The sequence below is a fragment of the Heterodontus francisci genome, chromosome 8 (assembly GCF_036365525.1).
Source record: "Heterodontus francisci isolate sHetFra1 chromosome 8, sHetFra1.hap1, whole genome shotgun sequence".
In the NCBI taxonomy this organism is placed as follows: Eukaryota; Metazoa; Chordata; class Chondrichthyes; order Heterodontiformes; family Heterodontidae; genus Heterodontus; species Heterodontus francisci.
Window position 1 is genome coordinate 42,665,283 of NC_090378.1, and position 18,412 is coordinate 42,683,694.

At 43.0% G+C, this 18,412-nt stretch overlaps 1 protein-coding gene across 4 annotated transcripts in view; it reads left to right on the top strand.

The window, feature by feature from the left end:
* The window catches only part of LOC137372783 (ERI1 exoribonuclease 3-like), a 419,417-nt gene that overhangs the window by 2,980 nt on the left and 398,025 nt on the right, over positions 1-18,412 (top strand). Inside the window, exon 1 of one of the 4 annotated variants that reach the window (XM_068037022.1) lies at positions 10,386-10,474. The exons of the other annotated variants lie outside the window; for them this stretch is intronic. Coding sequence (XP_067893123.1) covers positions 10,401-10,474 — 74 coding nt within the window. The 5' untranslated portion in view covers positions 10,386-10,400. Of the gene's footprint in view, positions 1-10,385; positions 10,475-18,412 lie in introns of those variants that run through there. 4 annotated transcript variants of the gene reach the window in all.

The window sequence follows — 18,412 nt, forward strand, 5'->3', positions numbered from 1 at the left end:
GTATTGTTCTTTGTTTGTTCTTATACCTACGTTGTTTCAAATGTCCAATCCCTCATGAGCAATGGCATGGGAGATCTTATCATATGTTAAAAATCTTGCAAGAAGCATGCGCATCTGAAAATTTTACTTATTATCTGTAGTTTCCCTGTTTATTTCTAGTGTTATGAAAGTACTTTCATTTTTTAATATTTTTGTGAGGACTTGTGTTTTAAAATTGTGGAAATGGATTCCTTTGGAGGACTTGTGTTTTTTTAAAAGGTCACTGGAAGGACTTAATTTAAAAACACACTGGGTCACATGTCTTCAGCATTGTAGGCAGTTCAGAAAAGGTTCACTGGGCGGATTCGGGATGAAGGGGTTGTCTTATCAAGGACAGCTAAACATGTTTGGCTTTTATTCATTGGAGTTTAAAAGAATGAGAGGTGATCTTATTGAAACATATAAGATTCTAAGGGGGCTTGACAGGGTAGATGTTGAGAATATGTTTCCACAGATGAGGGAATCTTGAACTAGGGGACATAGTTACAGAATAAGGGGTCACACATTTAAAACTGAGATGCGAAGGAATTTCTTCTCTCAGAGGGTGGTGAATCTCTGGAATTCTCTACCTCAGGGAGTTGTGGAGGCTGGGTCATTAAATGTATTTAAGGAGGAGGTAGATAGATTTTTGAAATCTTGGGGGAGTTGAGGGTTACGCCGAGCAGGCCCAGAAGAGGAGTTGAGGCCTGGGACAGATAGCCATGATCTTAGTGAATTGTGAGGCAGGCTTGAGGGGCTGAATGGCCTACTCCTGCTCCTATTTCTTATGTTCAGCTAAGTAAACAGCAGGTGTCTTCTGACTATGGCAGTTGTTTACTGAGAAGTGACATGTCAAGATTTATCTTTGTTTAAAAAGGAGCGAGGGATAGACTGAATAATTACAGGCCAGTCAGTCAAACCTCAGTAGTGGACAAATTATTGGAATCTATTCTGAGAGACAGGATAAACTAACACTTAGAAAGGCACAGGTCTACATTGATTTTAGCAAGGCTTTTGACAAGGCCCCACATGGCAGATTGGTTTTAAAAAAAAATCCCATGGGATCCAAGGAAATGCAGCAAGGTGGATACAAAATTGGCTCAGTGGCAGGAAACAAAGGTTAATTGTTGACAGGTGTTTATACGACTGGAGGGCTGTTTCCACTGGCGTTCTGCAGGGCTCAGTACTGGGTCTCCTGCTTTTTGTGGTATATATTAACGATTTGGACGTAAATGTAGGGGGCATGGTCAAGAAGTTAGCAGATGACACAAAGATTAGCCGTGTGGTAGATAGTGAGGAGGATAGCTGTAGGCTGCAGGAAGATATTGATGGTCGGGACAGATGGGCAGAGAAGTGGCAAATGGAATTCAACTTGGAGAAGTGTGAGGTGATGCATTTGGGGAGATCAAACAAGGCAAAGGAATACATGATTAAAAGGAAAATACTGAGAAGTGTAGAGGAAGTGAGGGACCTTGGAGTGAATGTCCACAGATCCCTGAAGGTAGCAGCTCAGGTCAATAAGGTGGTTAAGAAGGCATATGGAATCCTTGCCTTTATTAGCTGAGGTATAGAACATAAGAGCAGGGAGGTTATGCTGGAACTGTATAACTCGTTGGTTAGGCCACAACTTGAGTACTGTGTGCAGTTCTAGTCACCTCATTACAGAAAGGATGTAATTGCACAAGAGAGGATACAGAGGAGAATTACAAGGATGTTGCCAGTCCTGGAAAAATGTAGTTATGAGGAAAGATTGGCTAGGCTGGGGTTGTTCTCCTTGGAACAGAGAAGACTGAAGGGAGAGCTGATTGAAATGTACAAAATTTTGAGGGGCCTGGATAGAGTGGAGGTGAATGGTCTATTCACCTTAGCAGAGAGGTCAGTGATGAGGGGGCATAGATTTAAAGTAATTGGTAGAAAAAATAGAGGGGAGGTGAGGAAAAACCTTTTCACCCAGAGGGTGATGGGAGTCTGGAACTTCCTGCCTGACAGGGTAGTTGAGGCAGAAACCCTCAACTCATTCAAAAAGAGTCTGGATATGCACGTCAAGTACCGTAATCTGCAGGGCTACGGACCACATGCTGGAAGGTGGGATTAGATCCCACTGCAAAGGTGGATCGGTTTTCGGCCATCACAGACTTGATGGGCTGAGTGGCCTCTTTCCGTGCCTTAAACTTTCTATGATTCTAAGATTTATGGTGGTCGAGTTGTTCTCGGTTTGGATATTGTTTTGTTGCAGCCTGCTGAGAGAAACACCCAGCTCATCTTTTCTCCACCTTTCTGAGAAACCCTGCAAATCCAGTGTGTGATAGCTGAAATCCCTGATGCCACATTTCTCCTGGAAAGCCTGTCAGATTCATTCTCGCTGCCAGCTGAAAAGAACTGCTCCAGAAAGATCCCAGTGACAAGCATCTATGCATATTTGGGATGCCAGAATAAAGGGACAGCTGATATCATTCCATATCTTCTCATTTGCCTGAAGCATTAACAAATATTTGGCCAAAGTATTCTTTTTTTGTCAAAGACTTCTGAAGAGAAAGCTTCTTTATTTTTTCTTTAACGTGTGTGTGCGCGCGCACGCGCATGTATGGTGGGGGGAGGGCTGATTTTAAAATGGAGCTTTCATATTTCAATCTGTGTGTTCATGCTTTGCATTGTTACTGGATGAGTCTTGTTTTATAATAAATTGATAATTCTGTTTATTAAAGAAACCTGGTCAGTGGTTTTTATTCTGAAATAAAAATAGGGTATATAATTGTCCCTATTAGTAACTAGGTAAACATTTAAATGTATGTTGTGACCTGTGGAGAAGTGGAACTAGAGAAAGACTGTGCACTCCTCCCGCCTTGGTCATAACATATAATTGGGAGCTCTTCCAGGATAATCCCAAGCCAACGATGTGCAATTGTATTTGGGGTAATAATAATTAAAAAGGGGAAAAGGAAAACACCAGGTTTTGTTTGTGCATTAGAGTAAAGTTTACACTACCAGAATGGCTTTGTCAGTTGCCATGACCTTTCTGGTGAGCGAGGATTTATCCCTGGGTGATTTGAAAAACTTAACCAAAGCTTGGCTAAAGGAATTGGCAGCAAAGTTGGAGGTAGAGTTATAATGAGGAGCTAAGAAAATAGACATAATTGAGGTAATAGCACAGCATTTGAAATTGGAAGAAGGAAAAGGACATCCAGGTGATAATTCAGTTGAATTAGCTAGACTTCAGTTGCAGATGAAGCAGCTTGAACAGGAAAGAATTAGAAAGGAAAAACACATGAACTTGAACAGGAAAAAGAAATTAAAAAACTTGAACTACAATTTCAAAAGGAAAGAGGAGAGGCAGGAGAGACAAAAAGAGAAGAAGAAAGGGAGCAAGAAAGGGTATTCAAATTAAAAAAGCTAGAACTAAAAAAAAAAGGGGTGGCCTTGACCTTGATGAAAATTGTGGTGAGGCATGACTGACTCCCGCCCAGGACCCAGTGGAAAGCTGTTTAAATTTGTGCAAGCCCTGCTGAAGTTTGAGGAAAGGGGCGTAGAGGCATTTTTCATTTCTTTTGAAAAGATAGCAAGACAGGCAAAGTGGTCGAAGGAAAGCTGGACACTGCTTATGCAAAGCAAGTTGATGGGCAGAGCTCATGAAGTTTATGCCATGCTTTCTGAGGAAGTTCTTGCAGATTATGAGATGGCAAGAAAGGCTATTCTCGCTGCTTGTGAATTAGTCCCCGAAGCTTACAGGCAGACATTTTGGAACCTCCAGAAACAGCCTGGGCAAACTTATGTAGAATTTGAGAGGGTAAAGCAAATTAACTTTGATCGTTGGATGTGGGCACTAAAGGTAGAAGACACGTATGAGACCCTTAGGAAAATAATTCTGGAAGAATTTAAAAATTCACTCCCTCCATTATTAAGAACCCATGTAGAAAACCAGAAGGTTTCAACAGCCAGACAGGCAGCTGAGATTGCTGATGATTTTGCGCTTGTTTACAAGCCCAAACCCTTTGTCCGTCACCCCCACAATCCTGATAAGGATAGAAGGTGGGAGGTGAAAGGAAGGCAAGTAGTCAGGGACAAGAAGGGATAGCTGGGAACACACTGGGTCTCCTCCTCAGGCCAGAAAGAAAAAGGCAGAGGGTGGAAGTGAGGTTGAAAGCCTAAGTGTTTCCATTGCCACAAAGTGGGACACCTTCGTGCACAATGCTGGAAGTTGCGGGGTAAACCCATGGGACTTATTGGGGTACACCAGGCCAATGCAGAGAAAGGGGCCCTGACTGAGAGTACGACAGAGCAAGCTGTAGCTCTCACTGCAGCTTAATGGCCAGGTACAAAAAGCGATGAGAGTGTGGGGGACGTGATCAAGATACCTGAAGAGTTATAGGGATTTTTTTGTCAAAAGGAAAAGTACCTCCTTATCCTTCAAGTGAGGCAGGTAAACCTATAGTTATACTTAGGAGACACCTAAACTCTTTTGCTGGGGAAAGGCATAACTTTTTCCACCAGACAGTGCATTGAATGCCAAGGTTTTAGTGAATGATATGGGCGGGGAGTATATACCCGTACCTTTGTATAGGGTGCACCTGGAGTGTGACCTAATGTCTGGAATGGTAACCATAGGAGTTGTCCATAGTTTGCCTGTAGACGGAGTTGATCTACTCCTGGGGAATGATTTGAAGGTAGTAGCTTCTCCAGCAATCACGGAAAGACCAAGTGAAGTGAAAAAAACAGAGCAGTTGCAGGAACAGGTTCCAGGAATTTTTCCTTTGTGTGTCGTGACCCGAGCAATGGCTAAATAAGTTCCATTATCGGAACTCAAATTGGCACTACAGACAGATAGCCGAATATCTGAAACTTTCTTTGGGGATTTCGATAATCTGAAGGAAATGTTCAACAATGCCAACTAGATTCACTCTACGTGATATCAAGAAACAACTGAAGGAACTGGATACTGCAAAGGCTCTGGGCCCTGACAACATTCCAGCAATAGTACTAAAGACCTGTGCTCCAGGACTTGCCACGCCCCTAGCCAAGCTGTTCCAGTACAGCTACAACACTGGCATCTCTCTGGCAATGTGGAAAATTGCCCAGGTATGTCCTGGACACAACAAGCAGGTCAAATCCAACCTGGCTAATTACCATCCCATCAGTCTACTCTCGATCATCAGTAAAGTGATGGAAGGTGTCATCGGCACTTGCTTAACAATAACCTGCTCGGTCACACTCAGTTTGGGTTCTGCCAGGGGCACTCAGCTCCTGACCTCATTACAGCCTTGGTTCAAACTTGGACAAAAGAGCTGAACTGGAGATGAGGTGAAAGTAACTGCCCTTGACATCAAGGCAGCATTTGACCGAGTATGGCATCAAGAAGCCCTAGCAAGACTGGAGTTAGTGGGAATCGGGGAAAACTCTCCGCTGGTTGGAGTCATACATAGTGCAAAGGAAGATGGTTGTGGTTGTAGGAGGTCAATCATCTGAGCTCCAGGACATCACTGCACGAGTTCCTCAGGGTAGTGTCCTAGGCCGAATCATCAGCTGCTTCATCAATGACTTTTCTTCAGTCATAAGGTCAGAAGTGGGGATGTTCACTGATGATTGCACAATGTTGAGCACCATTCACCACTCCTCAGATACTGTAGCAGACTGTGTAGAAATGCAGCAAGACCTGGACAATTTCCAGGCTTGGGCTGAAATGTGACAAATAACATTTGTGCCACACAAGTGCCAGGCAATGACCATCTCCAACAAGAGAGAAGCTAACCATCTCCCCTTGACATTCAATGGCATTACGATTGCTGAATCCCCCACATCCTGGGGGGTTACCATTGACCAGAAACTGAACTGGGTCGGTTAGCTCAGTTGGCTAGACGGCTAGTGTATGATCCAGAAACATGTCAACAGCGCGGGTTCAATCCCCGTACTGGCTGTGGTAGCTCATACGAACATACGAATTTGGAGCAGAAGTAGGCCATTTGGCCCCTCGAGCCTGCTCTGCCATTCAATAAGATCATGACTGATCTGTTTGTGTTTTGAATTCCACACTCCCATCTACCCCCGATACCCCTTGATTCCCTTGCCTAACAAGAATCTATCAACCTCCACCTTAAAAATATTCAATGTCCTCGCCTCCACACCTTCTGAGGCAGAGAGTTCCAAAGCTGCACAACCTTCAGAGAAAAAAATTTCTCCTCATCTCTGTCCTAAAATGGCATCCCCCACTTTTAAAACAGTGCCCCCTAGTTCTGGACTCACCCACAAGACGAAACATCCTCTCCACATCCACCTTGTCAAGACCGTTCAGGATCTTATATTCGTCAATCAAGTCTCCCCTCACTCTTCTAACCTCCAGTAAAAACAAGTCCAGTCTATCCAACCTTTCCTCATAAAACGACCCACTCATTCCAGGTATCAATCTAGTAAACCTCCTCTGAACCACCTCCAACGCATTTACATCCTTCCTTAAATAAGGAGACCAAAACTGCACACAGTATTCGAGATGTGGTCTCACCAATGCCCTGTATAAGTGAAGTATAACATCCTTACTTTTATTTTCAATTCCTCTCATAATAAAGGATAGCATTCCATTAGCCTTCTTTATTACCTGCTGTACCTGCATACTAACTTTTCGTGACTCCTGCACTAGAACACCTAGAACCCTCTGCACCTCGGAATTCTGCAGTCGTTCTCCATTTAAGTAATACTCTGCTTTTTTATTCTTCCTGCCAAAGTGAACAACTTCACATGTTCCCATATTATACTCCATCTGCCAGATTTTTGCCCACTCAACCTATCTATATCGGTCTGCAACCTCCTTATTTCCGAGGCTTGCCTCCTCGCCTTGCCCCATGCTTGAGGAGTGGTGGCCCTCAAGCTAAACATCACCAACTGTCTCTCTAACGGGGAGAGATGTCTGTGGTCCTTTGGGACTATGGCTACAACAACAAATTCATGTGGCCAAGGTACTGTTTTGTAAAAAGTTATTGTCACCATTTTGCTGTTGCATTCATTCCAGACTTGTATAAGCTCTACATTGTAAATGTCTTTAATGCCATTTTTTAAAAACCTGCTCTCACCATCTTTAAAAATATATTTTTCTGTATTTGTATCTGTAAAGTGATCCCTTTCCTCCTGCATTGCTTTGAGGAATTTACTGTTTAAGGTATGTTATTCTTATGCCTATAATATCCTGCCTCATATTTTACTATATTAAATTGCATCTTCCACTCTTAAACTTATTTTTCCTAGCCTGGTTATGCTTTCTTCAAATTTTTTGTGACAGCTATCCCCGATTTGGTAACGTGAGCAAACTTGATTGCTACCGTTTTGCGTTTATGTCTGAATCGTGTTGATATGTAGAACAAAGTGATCCCAACAGTGATTCCCTGGAGCACCCCACTACCCATTGCCTGCCAGTCTTTATATGGTGGCTGGCAATGAGTTACAAGAAAACAGTTCAATTCAGCAGTTTTGAGGATGTCAGAATCTACCGTAGTGAGGCTTGAGTGGGTTGTAAATAGCAGTTGAACCAAGGGATTGAGTTACAACTTTAAACTCTTTGCCAGACATTTGCTTTATTAGATGTTTTGAAACCATTATGTGGTGAGTGCTGAATGAGATGGAAGTTACATGATGTAGATGAAAGGGTTATAAAATGTTAGTCATGTAGGAGCTGTGTTAAATTGGATCACAGAACAAGTATACTAGTAATGCTGTTTTTTTTTGCTGTAGAAAAATACAGAAATAAAATGTAGAAGTTAATGGTTATTTGTGAGTAGTTACAATGCAATAATTTGATCATGGAATTCAAATTACTTATACCATTAGAGCAAACCTTCTGATCAGTAATACGGATAAAATGGTTGAACATTTTACTTGGTAAGTTTTTGCCATGTCACTTTGTGTCAAAAATGAAAACACAGACCTGGAAAAGTACTATGGGTGTACGTACCTACACCACATGGACTGTAGTGGTTCAAGAAGGCGGCTCACCACCACCTGCTCAAGGGCAATTAGGGAGGGACAATAAATGCTGACCTTGCCAGCAACGCTCACATCCCAAGAACAAATAAAAAAAAGTATCACAAGGAAATTAATCTAGATTAACATTTTGGGTAGAGACTCTTCAGCAAAACCTAATTTGAATGAAGATTTCACAGCTAAAATATTAAGTTGTCTTTTCACGTGCGACTAGAGGTGCTGTATATTTCAAGCATTTTTTTATTTTTATATTTCCTGTTTTGTATTTTTTGGGTGATCCTACTAGACTTATGCAGTCATGTTCTATAATTAACATGCAGGAGGTGAGTTTAATTTAGTTACTATGCTTTTCTTCTCCATTACTGGATGTGCAAAGCATATTAATATATTTTGCTAGTAACCTAGCTGAGATTGGCAAAGAAAGAAATCATAGGTTCATGCCTATGATTTTCTTAACTTACTGATCTCACCCAGGTTACTGGAGAAAGGTACAGGGATGCTTCCTCACATTCCATGAGGGAGAACACTTAATTACAGCTGCATAATGCATCATTGTACAACCCCATCTTTTTCTTTTTAAATTATTTAAATTGGAGCCTTTTCACTTTTTAAAGTCAATTCTTTCCAATGCTTTTTATAAGTTAGTGTTTTCCAAATTCTACTTAATTTCTGCTCATGCTACTTTTGAAGGCAAATATTGAATTTATAGAGGCAACTTTACATGCAGATGCAATATTTCCAAGTTCACGGATGACACAAAACTTGGTGGGAATGTGTTGAGGAAGAAAAGCGGCTTCAAGGGGCTTTGGACAGACTTAGTGAGTGGGCAAGAACATGGCAGATTGAATATAATGTGGAAAAGTGTGACGTTATCCACTTTGGTAGGAGTAATAGATGTGCAGAGTATTTCTTAAATGGTAAGAGATTAGAAAGTGTAGATGGACAAAGGGGCCTGGGTGTCCTCATCAATAAGTCATTGAAAGCTAACATGCAGGTGCAGCAAGCAATTAGGAAGGCTAATGGTATGTTGGCCTTTATTGCAACAGCATTTGAGTACAGAAGTAGTGAAGTCTTGCTTCAATTGTATAGAACCTTGGTTAGAGCGCACCTGTGTGCAGTTTGATCCCCTTACCTTAGGAAGGATATTATTGCCATAGAGGGAGCGCAACGAAGGTTCACCAGACTTGTTCCCGGGATGGCGGGACTGTCCTATGACGAGGGATTTGGGGAACTGGGCCTGTATTCTCCAGAGTTTTGAAGAATGAGAGGTGATCTCATTAAAACCTACAAAATTCTTAAAGGGATGGACAAGGTAGATGCAGGTAAGATGTCCCCCCCTGGTTGGGGAATCTAGAACCAGGGGATGCAATTTCAAAATAAAGGGAAGCCACTTAGGACCGAGATGAGGAGAAATTTCTTTAGAGGGTTGTGAATGTTTGGAATTCTGTACCCCAGAGGGCTGTGGAAGCTCAGTCATTGAGTGTGTTTAAAGTAGAGATTGACAGATTTCTAAATACCAATGACATAAAGGGATATGGGAATAGTGTGGGGAAAAGGCATTGAAGTGGAAGATCAGCCATGATCGTTATGAACAGTGGAGCAGTCTCGATGGGCTCAATGGCCTACTCTTGTTCCTATGTTCTGAACTAAGTAAATCATCAATAATGGTGAAATTGATAGCACTTAAAAGAAGAGGTAAAAGAACATCTCAGGAATCCTGTTAAATGTTTGAGAGAGAACAAGTATGTTTCATGGATTCATGATTTAGGAATGCCGTAAAATGACATCTGATGTCAAAGTAATTTTATTGATTTGTTTTGTTTGGATTGTAGGAGCAAGTTCTGTATAACTCCAAGTGACCTGAGGAGCATGGGCATGTTGCTTCATTGACTTCTTCTTAACCATTAAAGATATTTGATGTCATACTTGTTCTTATCAGTGTGAGGATTGTTTCTCCTGGAATTAAGCACTCCTGAGTTAGGTGGTACTAGTCACGGGGTAAGCTCTCTCTGCACTGCCCAAACGTTGTGCTTCGATGCCTGACTGCATCAATGTAACATTTTCATTTTTTGCACGAGGCCATCTGTGTGGCTTGTTGAATGGAGACATAAGAAATTATGGAATGGGAAAACAACATTTGACCCATCAAGTAATTATTGAGTGATTACACTGCAGTGGCATCCACCTCAATCACTGCAAAGTTCTGAGGAAAGCAATTTTAAACTGGGTGAAACTTGAAAAATGGTAAACAGAGATTTTCCAATTCTTATCGTATACTGAATTACATAATGCATTACTTAATTAATCATCAGTGCCTAAATATATCCCTATAACCTTCAATCCTAAATCTTTATTTTAAAGGATTCAGTGAATTAGCACAACCAACTCAGCTGGATGTGCATTGCACATGTGCTAATCAGTCTATGAGAAGAAAATTCTTGGGAACCTTCAGCTTTGATCGACGCCTGACTATCTTGAACTTGTGTCCTCTAGATTTGTGAGCACCATTAAAATCAAAATGTCAATTTAGAACCAAATTTTGATGTGATTTACATTTACGGGTATACCATGCCAACACGCGAAATTAACAAGCTGAGCCATTAACACCATTAACATTGACATAGGAACCAGCTCCCCGGATGCTGACGGTCAGCATGAAGTACTAATGTTTGGATTGTATGATTAAGATCGACCACATTTGATATCGGATAGGTTAGATTTCAATCCCATCATACTGGGCAGAATTTCCAGAGCTGAAAGAGGAGTGATCTAATCTGTGTAGTCAGTTACCTTTGTGTAGCTACTTTCATTTAAGCATCTACATGAAACAATTCTAGAATAGTTGTTTTGAAGAGATTTGTAGTGTCACAGCAGCTTTGCACTTCTACAGCACATTTAGTGCAGTAAAACAATGCAATGCAGTGGAGGAACGGAGAGACTGACAATGGAGACAAGTTAGGGTAGTGACTAAAAACATGGATTAGAGTTGGCTTTTGAAGAAGAGAGCTGTTGCCAGAGAAGAGGGGTAGGAACAAAATTCTAAGAGTGCAGTAGTGCCATGGCTGAAGTTACAGCCCTGATGGTGTACAGAGGGAGATTACGCACAAGTATGAGGTAATATATAGTTTCTGGAGTTTTGGCTTAGCTAGCTTCCTTCCATCATAAAGTCAGAAATGGGGATGTCTGCTGATGATTGCACGGTGTTCAGTTCCATTCACAACTCCTCAGGTATTGAAGCAGTCCATGCCTGCATGAAGCAAGACCTGGACAACATTCAGGCTTGGGCTAATAAGTGGCAGGTAACATTCAGGCTACACAAATGCCAGGCAATGACCATCTCCAACAAGAGAGAATTTAACCATCTCCCCTTGACATTTAATGGCATTACCATTGCTGAACTCCCCACCATCAGCATCCTGGGGGTCACTATTGACCAGAAACTTAATTGGACCTTCTTTCTTTGGCCTCCTTGTCTCGAGAGATGATGGGTAAGCGTCTAGAGGTGGTCAGTGGTTTGTGAATCAGCGCCTGGAGTGGCTATAAAGGCCAATTCTAGAGTGACAGACTCTTCCACAGGCGCTGCAGATAAAATTGGTTGTCGGGGCTGTTGCAAAGTTGGCTGTCTCCTTGCGCTTCTGTCTTTTTTCCTGCCAACTGCTAAGTCTCTTCAACCCGCCACTCTTTAGCCCCGCCTTTATGGCTGTCCGCCAGCTCTGGCGATCACTGGCAACTGACTCCCACGACTTGTGGTCAATGTCACAGGACTTCATGTCACGTTTGCAGACGTCTTTAAAGTTGAGACATAGACGGCCGGTGGGTCTGATACCAGTGACAAGCTCACTGTACAATGCGTCCTTGGGGATCCTGCCATCTTCCATGCGGCTCACGTGGCCAAGCCATGTAGGGTGTATATGCTGGGGATGTTGGCCGCCTCAAGGACTTCTGTGTTGGAGTTACGGTCCTGCCACGTGATGCCAAGGATTCTCCAGAGGCAGCGAAGATGGAATGAGTTGAGACGTTGCTCTTGGCTGACATACATTGTCCAGGCCTTGCTGCCGCAGAGCAAGGTATTGAGGACACAGGCTTGATACACTCGGACTTTTGTGTTCCGTGTCAGTGCGCCATTTTCCCACACCCTCTTGGCCAGTCTGGACATGGCAGCGGACGCCTTTCCCATGCGCTTGTTGATTTCTGCATTGAGAGACAGGTTAGTGGTGATAGTTGAGCCTAGGTAGGTGAACTCTTGAACCACTTCCAGAGTGTGGTCGCCGATATTGATGGATGGAGCATTTCTGACATCCTGTCCCATGATGTTCGTTTTCTTGAGGCTGATGGTTAGGCCAAATTCTTTGCAGGCAGCTGCAGACACTCTTCTGTGTGGAATGTTAAGGCAGCATCGTCAGCAAAGAGGAGTTCCCTGATGATGACCTTCCGGTCTTTGGTCTTTGCTCTTTGCTCTAAGACGGGCAAGGTTGAACAACCTGCCATCTGATCTTGTCTGGAGGAAAATTCTTTCTTCTGAAAACTTGAATGCATGTGAGAGCAGCAGTGAGAAGAAGATCCCAAACAGTGTAGGTGCGAGAACACAGCCCTGTTTCACGCCACTCATGATAGGAAAGGGGTCTGATGAGGCACTGCTATGCTGAATCGTGCCTTTCATATTGTCATGGAATGAGGTGATGATACTTAGTAGCTTTCGTGGACATCTGATCTTTGCTAGTAGTCTGAAGAGACCACGTCTGCTGATGAGGTCAAAGGCTTTGGTGAGATCTATGAAAGCAACGTAGAGGGGCATCTGTTGTTCGTGGCATTTCTCCTGTAGCTGGTGAAAGGGGAACAGCATGTCAATGGTGGATCTCTCTGCTCGAAAGCCACACTGTGCCTCAGGCTAGACACGCTCAGCCAGCTTCTGCAGTCTGTTTAAAACGACTCGAGCGAAGACTTTCCCCACAATGCTGAGCAGGGAGATTCCACGGTAGTTGTTGCAATCACCGCGGTCACCCTTGTTCTTATAGAGGGTGATGATATTGGCATCGTGCAAGTCCTGTGGTACTGCTCCCTCATCCCAGCACAGGCAAGGTAGTTCATGGAGTGCTGAGAGTATAGCAGGCTTGGCACTCTTGATTATTTCAGGGGTAATGCTGTCCTTCCCAGGGGCTTTAACACTGGCCAGAGAATCAATGGCATCACTGAGTTCCGATTTTGTTGGCTGTTCGTCCAGTTCATCCATGACTGGCAGAGACTGGGCTGCATTGAGGGCGGTCTCAGTGACAACATTTTCCCTGGAGTACAGTTCTAGGTAGTGCTCCACCCAGTGGTCCATTTGCTTGTGTTGGTCAGTGATCGTGTCCTCTGATGTAGACCTGAGGGGGGTGATCTTCTTGATGGTTGGCCCAAAAGCTCTCTTAATGCCATCATACATTCCTCTGATATTTCTGATGTCGGAGGCCAGCTGAATACGACTGCATAGGTGTTGCCAGTAGTCATTTGCACAGCGCCTGGCTGTTCTTTGTGCAACACTTTTGGTTACTTTAAGTGCTAGGGATGTTAACTCGCTGGGGGCTTTTTTGTAGTTCAACAATGCAACATAACAGCCACATAAATACTGTGACTACAAGAGCAGGTCAGAGGTTGGAAATTCTGTGGTGAATAACCCGTCTCCTGACTCTCTAAAGCCTGTCTACTATCTGCAAGGCATAAGTTAGGAGTGTGATGGAATACTCCCCACATACCTGGATGAGTGCAGCTCCAACAGCACTCATGCTGCTTGACATCATCTGGGACAAAGAAGCTTTCTTGATTGACACCCCATCAACATTGACACCCCACCACCTTAAACATTCACTCCCTCTGCCATATGCACACTGTGGCTGCAGTGTGTACCATCTACAAGATGCACTGCAACAACTCGCCAAGTCTCCTCTATCTTTCTGATGAACAAGGGCAGCAGGTGCATGAGAACACCGTTACCTGCAAGTTTCTCTGCAAGTTACACGCCATCCTGACTTGGAAATATATCACTGTCGCTGAGTCAAAATCCTGAAACTCCATCTCCAACAGTACTGTGGGTACCTATACCACAAGAACTGCAGCGGTTCAAGAAGGTGGCTCACCACCACCTTCTCAAGGGCAGTTAGGGATGGGCAATAAATGCTGGCCTTACCAGCGACGCCTATATCCCACAAATGAATTAAAAGAAAAAGAGTGTAGGATATAGGTGAGAAAGCGAGGTGAGGGCAAAGATTGGTGAAATTGAGCCTAAAGGTGGCAAAGGTAAGGGCGGGAGTTTCAGCAGTGATTAGGTGCTGTAAGGCAGTGGTTCACAAACAGGGGTCCAAAGAGACATTCCAAGTGGTCTGCGACATAATGTGAAACCGCTCACCGAGGTGGGCCTGGTGTGAGCCTGGAGGTGGGAGCCGAGTGCGGCCACCACATTTGCAGCGCAAACCTAGGAGGGCAGCACGCAGTGTGCTGAGAGCGACACAAAGATTGTCCGATTGACCTGCAGTTTCCAAGGCTGGCGGTGTGTGCCAGGTGAGGTCAGCTTTGTTCAAGAGACTAGAATTTTTTGAATATTGAAATACTACATACTTAAACTCAAAGAAATACCTGTTTTCTTAACAGCATTATTAAAACACTGTACAGGTAGCACTTTCATATTATGAGCATTATATAGTATTATACTTGAGATGGGGGAATCTATGTTTGCTAATCCATCTTGAGTAGGGGTCCTTCAGAACTTTGAGAATGTTCCATGGGTGGAAATAGATGATGTTTGTGATAGGATAAATAGTAGATGATGGCAGAGATAAAGCTGAGGCCGAACTAGTGGCTTAGACAAGTTCAACATAACTTCCTTGCTCTTGTACTCTTTGCCCCTATTAATAAAGCCCAGGATACTGTGTGCTTTATTAACCGTGCTCTCAACCTGTCCTGCCGCCTTCAATGACTAATGCACATATGCATCTAGGTCCCTCTGCTCCTGCACTGTCTTTCGAATTGTCCCCTGTCAGGCAATCTCCCCACCCCTCTCAAGACTGAGGCACACATGATTTCGCCATATGAACATTAAAACTTAAAATTGCAAGCACCTGACTGGAAAGACATTTGCACAGTACCAGACAGTGTTGAAACAAAGGAACCAGTCTCCGCCCCAATACACAGAAGAGACCTGGTCAAACCAGTCAGTCACGTGACCACCTGCTGGCCAACTAGGGGAGTTTTAAACTGGAAAAACAGAATTTGAGCTCAGAACGCTGTGTGCTCTTGGAATTGAAGCAAGAATTACCTTCCCTCCTGTCTGCCTGCTCATCTCTCAGGGAATTGAATCTTGTGAAGACATGTGAACCTCAAAGAAAGAAAAGTTTCCTACATGAACAAGGTTTAAGCAGAATACTGGGCCCCAATGAAACACAAGAATTACCTACAAAAGGGCTGTACCGTGAGAGAAGCACAACAACAAGATATTGCCTCAAACTGTTCCCCTTTATCTTTTCTTCTAAATTCTGTCCCTATCTGCATGTGTATATCGCATGTGCATGCTAGCGTGGGCACGTTGTATATCCGTAAGCGTGAACCGTATTGGAGTTTGTCAGTTTAATAAATTTCACTTTTCTTCTTTAAACCAAAGAAAGCCTGTTTGTGCTCATTTCTTTGCCTTATAATTGGAAAGCTGTGAACAAGAATTCACAAAGGGGGAGCTCAAAACACAGTGTGTTTAAAATTAAATCCTGTTGCAATAAGACCAGGTGAAGATAGTAACAGACTCCTATACAGCTTCCTCATCGGTTGTAACAACCTTTTATTTTATGTTGTCTCTCCATGTTCTTCCGACCAAAATGAATCACTTCACATTTCTCTGCATTGAACTTCACCTGCCACCTGTCTGCCCATTCCACCAACTTGTCTATGTCCTTTTGAAGTTCTACACTATCCTCCTCACAGTTTACAGTGCTTACAAGTTTTGTATCATCTGCAGACTTTGAAATTGCTATGACCTGTGGAGTAATAGGACTGAATTGACAGTGCATTATTCCTGCCTCAGTCAAAACAAGGTGGTATGTCGTAACTGCAGCATGTGGGAGTTTGTGGAGAGCATTGCAATCCCAGACGACCATAACTTTGGTAAGTGTCTGCAGCTCAAGGAATTTTGGCGCAGAGTTGTTGACCTGGAGTCCAAGCTTTAGACATTGCAGGGCCTCAGGGATGGGAAGAGTTACCTGAACACTTTGTTCCGGGGGCACTCTCACCCCTTAGGTTAAGTCAGGGACAGAAGGGTGTGATTGCTAGTCAGGCAGGTATGAGGATCCGGGATGTACGATGGAGGGGCCTCGGCTCTTGCCTTTAATCAACAGGTATGAGGTATAAAGATTGCAGGGTGGATTGTCAATCTGACTATAGTACCATGGTACAGGAGGCCATTCAAGTGCGGGGAGTGAAAAGGAATGTTGTAGTGATGGACAGTATTGTCAGGGGAATAGATAATGTTCTCTGCAGCCGTGAATGGGAATTCCGAAGGTTGTGTTATCTTCCCAATACCAGGGTTAAAGACATTTCCTTGCGGCTGGGAGATGAACTTGGTGTGTAGTTTCTAACAAGTGTCAGTGAGCTACATTGCGAGCCCACCTGATAGTCGTAACTTGGTTGTGAGCATAACTTTTAGCACACTTGGGATTGGACAGCACATACTGCACTTAGAAGTTACATATATTCATACGCAGGGACCTGTCCTCTGCAGGCAAAAGGAACATGCCCAGGCGTTGCACCTGTTTTGAATTAAACAAAAGAGTGGGGAATAGTTCTCTGGTGCATTCTCCACGACAACGCCTCGAACAATCAGAGTCGACTTGCCAACCAGTCAACACACTTTTTTCATGTAGTATAACCTGTTGCTCCCTTTTGAATTTTGGCATTCTTGTGTCTGTTCTGATGAGTGCAAGACGAAAAGCTTCGATAGCATGCCTCTTTTTTCAGCAATATCTGTGGATTGTTACCTGAGCTACGTGCAATTGGCATAGAGATAAAAAGATTAGAAGGTTAAATATGTGGATGAAGGAGTGGTATGGGAGGCAGGGATTTCACTCATGGGCCGCTGAGTACTGGGTAAAGAGGGAGCTGTTACATTGGGATGGACTCCACTTAAACCAGGCTGGAACCGGTATTCTGGCAAAACAAATAGCTAGGGCAGTAGATAGAGCTTTAAACTAATAAAGGGGAGGTGGGAGGATTCCAGAAAGGGTAAATTTAAAAGCAGCAAGGGAAGTGCCAAGGCTGTAGAGCAGAGCAATGTTTTGTGTAATAGTCAGCAGAGTGGGTCAGAAGGGACAGAGTAACAAAGCAATAGTGACTGAGGTGACGTCAGGAAAAATTAGAAAAAAGTCTAAGTTTAAAGGCACTCTATCTGGATGCGCATAGCATTTGTTACAAATTAGATAAATTAACAGCCAAGATAGAAATTAATGGGTTTGATCTAATAGCCATGATGGAGTTATTATTGCAAAGTGACCAAAATTGGGAACTAAATATTCCAAGATACTTAACCTTTAGATGGGCAAAGTGGAAAAGAAGGAGGGTAGCCCTGGTGATAAAGGGTGGAATAAAGACAATAGAGAGAATGGATCTTGATTCAGAAAATCAAGATGTAGAATCAGTTTGGGTGGAGCTCAAAAAGAAAGGGGCAGAAAACATAAATGGGAGTTGTTTATAAGCCCCCTAACAGTAGCTGTCATGTCAGACAGAATATAAATCAGGAAATTAGAGGTGCATACAGTAATGGTGGGGAATTCGATCTTTAATCATTTCCTATATTAAAACAGTGGCTACACTTCAAAAAATAATTTCATGGGCTGTAAAGTGCTTTGAGAAGTCCAGTGGTCATAAAAGGTGCTATATAAATGCAAGTCTTTATTTCATATAGACTGGGAAAACTAAATTTGCATAATAGGGTCGAGGATGAGTTCATGGAGTGTCTACAAGGTAGTTTTCCGTATGATGAGGTGCCAATTAGGGAACAGGCTATTTTGGATCTCGTATTGTGCATTGCGAAAGGGTTAATTAATAACCTTTATAGTAAAGGAGCTTTTAGGGCAGAGTGACCATAATAAAATAGAATTTTATATTCAGTTTGAAAGTGATTTAGTTAAGCCCGAAACTTGGGTCTTAAATCTATACAAAGCAAATTACGTAGGTAAGAGAGGCGAGTTGACTAAAATAGATTGGGAAACTGCATTAAAAAATATGATGGTGGACAAGCACTGGCCAGCATTTGAAGAATTAATACATAATTTGCAAAAAAACCCATTCTTTTAAGGCATTAAAACCCCACAGAAGTGTGGTCCAACTGTGGCTAACAAGTGGCGTTAAAGATACCATTAGGTCAAAGGAAGAGTCTTATAATGTTGCCAAAAGTGGTAGTAAGTCTGAGGATTGGGAGGAT